This window comes from Macrobrachium nipponense, chromosome 47 (assembly GCF_015104395.2).
Source record: "Macrobrachium nipponense isolate FS-2020 chromosome 47, ASM1510439v2, whole genome shotgun sequence".
In the NCBI taxonomy this organism is placed as follows: Eukaryota; Metazoa; Arthropoda; class Malacostraca; order Decapoda; family Palaemonidae; genus Macrobrachium; species Macrobrachium nipponense.
In genome coordinates this window covers 12,791,930-12,796,627 of record NC_087222.1, presented here as the reverse complement: position 1 = coordinate 12,796,627, position 4,698 = coordinate 12,791,930, and the positions used below count along the sequence as shown (strand labels likewise).

General features: G+C 44.4%; 2 protein-coding genes across 2 annotated transcripts in view; both read left to right on the top strand.

The window, feature by feature from the left end:
- The window catches only part of LOC135204532 (gastrula zinc finger protein XlCGF8.2DB-like), a gene marked incomplete at its 3' end in the record, with an annotated part of 99,392 nt that extends 96,361 nt beyond the window's left edge, over nt 1–3,031 (top strand). Inside the window, exon 3 of the mRNA XM_064234696.1 lies at nt 1,803–3,031. Within this exon, the coding sequence (XP_064090766.1) occupies nt 2,078–3,031 (954 nt within the window). The remainder of the gene's footprint in view (nt 1–1,802) is intronic.
- Nucleotides 3,032–3,051: 20 nt separating this feature from the next.
- LOC135204718 (oocyte zinc finger protein XlCOF15-like) lies at nt 3,052–3,817 on the top strand. The gene has a single exon (XM_064234871.1). It carries the CDS (start codon nt 3,052–3,054, stop codon nt 3,646–3,648), a length of 597 nt encoding a protein of 198 aa, XP_064090941.1. The 3' UTR covers nt 3,649–3,817.
- Nucleotides 3,818–4,698: the final 881 nt, after the last annotated feature.

Genomic DNA, 4,698 nt, shown 5'->3' with positions numbered 1-4,698 from the left:
CCTAAGTTGCCTTCTTGGAACTTAAGACGTGGTCCTAAAGTTTTTAATGTCAAGTCGCTTTGAACCTCTTCACACTGCGTCTTTGCGAGACTTGACGAAGAAGACTGTATTCCTAACTGCTCTGGCGATGGCAAAGATAGTTAGTGAGATACAAGCTATTACTAAGCACGTCGGCTTCAAAGGGCATAATGCGGTCTGCTCTTTGGGAATGACGTTTCTGGCTAAGAATGAGAACCTTTCCAACCCTTGCCTAAGGAGTTTGAGATCAAGGGTATGGCGGAGATCATTGGTCAAGAGCCAGAAAGAGTCCTGTGTCCTGTCAGGGTGCTCTAAGAGAATACCTTCGAAGAACAAGGAATGTAGAGGTTCTGCGGAGAACTTATGGTGTTCGGTTAAGAGACCAGATATGCCCATGTCCAAGAATGCACTGGCATTCTTTTTAAGGAACACCATAAAGGAGGTGCACTCTTCTTGCAAGGACAATGATTTTGGACTGTTGAGAGTAAACGCTCACGAAGTGAGGGCTATTTCGACCTCGATAGCCTTCCAGAAAAATATGGAGTGCCACGTTTTGGAGGAGTAACTCTGTGTTCGCCTCGCACTACCTACGGTAGGTGAGAACGACGTATGAAAAACTGTTACTCTCTTGGGCCATACGTCGCCGCAGACACTATTTTGGGGGCAGGAGGTAGCACTCATCCTTTCCCATAGAAAAGGGTAGGTGAGTTTTTTAATCTTTGTTATGTTTATGGTTGTAGGGTCGGCCGCCGAATGCGGACTTCCCTTCTATTAGGCTAACTTAGGTGGTGGTTTTGCCTCGTTGCCCTCGGAAGTATGGTCATGGTCTAGTCACATTGTGGTCACATCCCCGTTGACAGATCATCTAGAGCGCACCAACTCTAGTGAAGCAGATGCAGGCTTGGGTGACAGTAATCACGAAGTCAGCTATGCTAACAGGTAAGGAACCAAGATGTCAATCATCTACATGTATATGTTTCCTAAAATCCTTTTCTGTCTCTCCCACCGCCAAAGGTGGGATTCAGCTATATATATATCTGACAGGTAAGTTTCATGAACAAAATGATATTGTTAAGATACAATAAGTTTGTTCATACTTACCTGGCAGATATATATATTTTAAGTACCCACCCACCTCCCCTCAGGAGACAGTGGAGATAGAAATCTGATAGAAAATGGGAATGGTTCCTGATACCCGCCTCCCAGCGGCGGGAATGGGTACTAACCACCCTACTCCCACTACGTGTGTCGAAAGTTTTTAGAAATTCTGTCGGACTTCAGAGAATACAGCTATATATATATCTGCCAGTAAGTATGAAAAACAAACTTTAGGGTTATCTTACACAATTATCATTTTATATTTGGTTCCTACACTATATACAAGTTCCCCTCAAGAAAAACTCATCTATATTTTGTTCCTACACTATATACAAACCCTTGGTCCTTTACATTAGGAATTGCTTTATGGCGAAGCTAGAAAAATCTTGAACAAGGGGATTAGGCAGTAACTACCGTCTGGTAGGTGGTGAGACCCACCTGTCCGGATGTAAACATTCCACTTTGCTTTCGGCCGTCTTCCAATGGACACGTGTTTCGTGAGCTCTTGGTATACAGACACTTATGTATGGACAACTGTTCTGGGAGACTTGGGAATCAGAGTGTCTGCAGAAATTATAACCTCATTATGGGTTCAGTATGATTGATGGGTTTGCTATGAACAATGAATTAAAAGCTCTAGATTTATGTCAATTTTTGTAATAATCTTTTACCTTTCTCTATTTCAGACTTTCCATGCTTGAACAAGAGGTCATTGGTTTCCGTTGTCGAGGTTTCAGAAAAGAATGGGCCTCCTGCGACAAATATAAGTGCAAGTTCGTGTGAGTTATTGAATAAGTTCATAAAATAGTAGATATCAGATTTGCGCATTGGTGAAAGGAGGAAAGGGAGAAAATCAAATAAGAAAAAAATGAGAGCGATAGAAGCAATGAGTAACAATAAAAGAAAGTAGAAAAGTTAGTGACTGTACATAAAAAACGACATTGAAGGACTACAGGCTAAAATGAGCAATTTAGAATATCAGTTGAAAAGCAAGACCGAGGATCCAGCATCTCTGTCTCTCATCAAAATTGGAAATGAAGGTTTAGTGGGGGGCAGTGATGCCCCAGCCAGCTATACCTCTGTCTCGTTGGATACAATGACAGAAATCAAGATGGAATTCAAGACAGAAGTGGAGGAGTCTTATGAGTCTGATGACGACTTAGAGTTTCGCTGTGAGGATTTTACGTCAGCCTTCGAAGCTGAAGGCGATTCACTGCCTATCAAAAAGGAAGTCGTTAAGAAGCCCTCTTTGACCCATGTTGAGATCCACACGGGAGAGAGGGCCTTTGTGTCCAAGGACTGTGGAAAGTCGTTCTCCAAAAAATCAAGTCTCAGGAAACACATGGCAATCCACACGGGGGAGAGGGCTTTCACCTGCAATGACTGTGGGAAGTCGTTCTCCTCTAAATCAAATCTCAAGGCCCACATGTTGATCCACACAGGGGAAAGGCCCTTTGTGTGCAAGGACTGTGGGAAGTCGTTCTCCCATAGATCGCATCTGAAGACCCACATGGTGATTCACACAGGGGAGGGGAACTTTGTGTGCAAGGACTGTGGGAAGCCGTTCGCTCATAAATCATATCTCAAGATCCACATGGTGATCCACACGGGAGAGAGGGCCTTCCCCTGCAAGGATTGTGGGAGGTCATTCTCTTATAAATCAAGTCTCAATAGACACACGGCAATCCATAAGGGGGAGAGGGCCTTCATGTGCAAGGAATGTGGGAAATCGTTTTCCCAAAAATCATATCTCAAGATCCACGTGGCGATCCATAGTAGGAAGAGGGCCATTGCCTGCAAGGACTGTGGGAAGACATTCTCCCAGAAAGCAAAACTCAAGACTCACTTGGCAATACACAAGGGGGAGAGGCCCATCATATGCAAGGACTGTGGAAAGTCATTCTCTCAAGAATCCCAAATCTCAAGTATCCCACAATGGTGATCCACACGGGGGAGGGGGCCTTTGTGTGCAAGGACTGTGGGAAGTCATTCTCCCATAATTCATTTCTCAAGCGCCACATGTTGGTCCACACTGGGAAGAGGCCCTTCGTGTGCAAGGTCTGTTGGAAGTCGTTCTCCCAAAAATCATATCTCAAACAACACATGATCTTCCACACCGGGAAGAGACCCTTTGCGTGCAAGGACTGTGGGAAGTCGTTCTGTCGGAAATCAAATCTTAAGACCCACTTGGTGATTCACACAGGGGAGAAACCCTTCGTGTGCAATGACTGTGGGAAGCTGTTCTCCAGTAAAGCAAGTCTCAAGAGACACATGGCTATCCACACGGGGGAGAGGACTTTCACATGCAATGACTGTGGGAAGTTGTTCTCCCAGAAATGGAGTCTCAAGACCCACATGGTGATCCACACGGGGGAGAGGCCCTTCGTGTGCAAGGACTGTGGGAAGTCGTTCGCCCAAAAATCGAGCCTCAGGACCCACATGACAATCCACACGAGGGGAAGCCTTTTCCTGGAGGAGCAACCTGGAACGACATTTCCGGATCCAGGAAGGAGAGACTCGATCGGATCATGAGGAGGCATTAAAGTCAGCTGTCTTCCAGTGATTCATCAACCTGAATCACTGTTTCTGACTGTACGATTCACTTTTCTTGTTTTGTAGATCACATTGTGAACTTGACCCCTGTAGACTAATTAGTTATTGAATTTACAATTTACAATTCAATAAACTGACTTTCTAACCATGTTTGCATTTAAGTAACCCATCCAGATACATATACATAATGCAGTATATATATGAAATGAGTATTATTAGTATAATTAATTTGGTATATGCATATTTTGAGATGATACGATGTTTATTCAGTAGTGTGTCAGTCGGGCAGATTTGATGAGTGATGACATTCTTTAAAATGATAGAATCAGCGTTAGCTCCCACAGAAACAAAGTGAGCTCTGAAAGTTTTGATGCACCACTTGGGGTGGCGCGATGTGGGAAGGTGAGACTATTCACTGTATATGACATCAGGCATCTGTTGCAGTGATGAACTTGTGATGAATCAGTGACATCATATCAAGGGAAGTATCTTGTGAGAAAGTTTGTATCTGCAGAATCTACGGATTATAGAATGACAGACATTTTGGAGGGCGGGTTCCCCCTGACAGACGCACTGAAAATGGGCCTGGTTAATTGGATCTAGTCCAACTTAGGAGATACCAAGTAAAATTTACTGTGGTGGTAATGACAGACATTTCAGTGGGTGGTTACCCCCTGACAGACGCCCCACAACGAGTTGGGAGGGGGAGACAGAATCTGCATCCAACATTGGAGATACCAAGTAAAATTTGTACTACAATTGCACTGCACATCCTAGAATACCATGGTGGTAATGACAGACATTTCAGTGGGTGGTTACCCCCTGACAGACACCCCACAACGAGTCGGGAAGGGGAGGGGGAAACAGGATCTGCATCCAACATTGGAGATACCAATTAAAATTTGTACTACAATTGTACTGCACATCCTGGAGTACTGCAGTAGTAATGATGCATTTTAGTGGGTAGTTACCCCATGACAGACACCCCACAATGAGTGGGGGAGAGGGAGACAGGATATCCATCCGACA

Bases quoted from the DNA above. Each gene is read 5' to 3' on its own strand.
- LOC135204718 (XM_064234871.1), top strand. From the start codon at position 3,052: ATGGTGATCCACACGGGGGAGGGGGCCTTTGTGTGCAAGGACTGTGGG.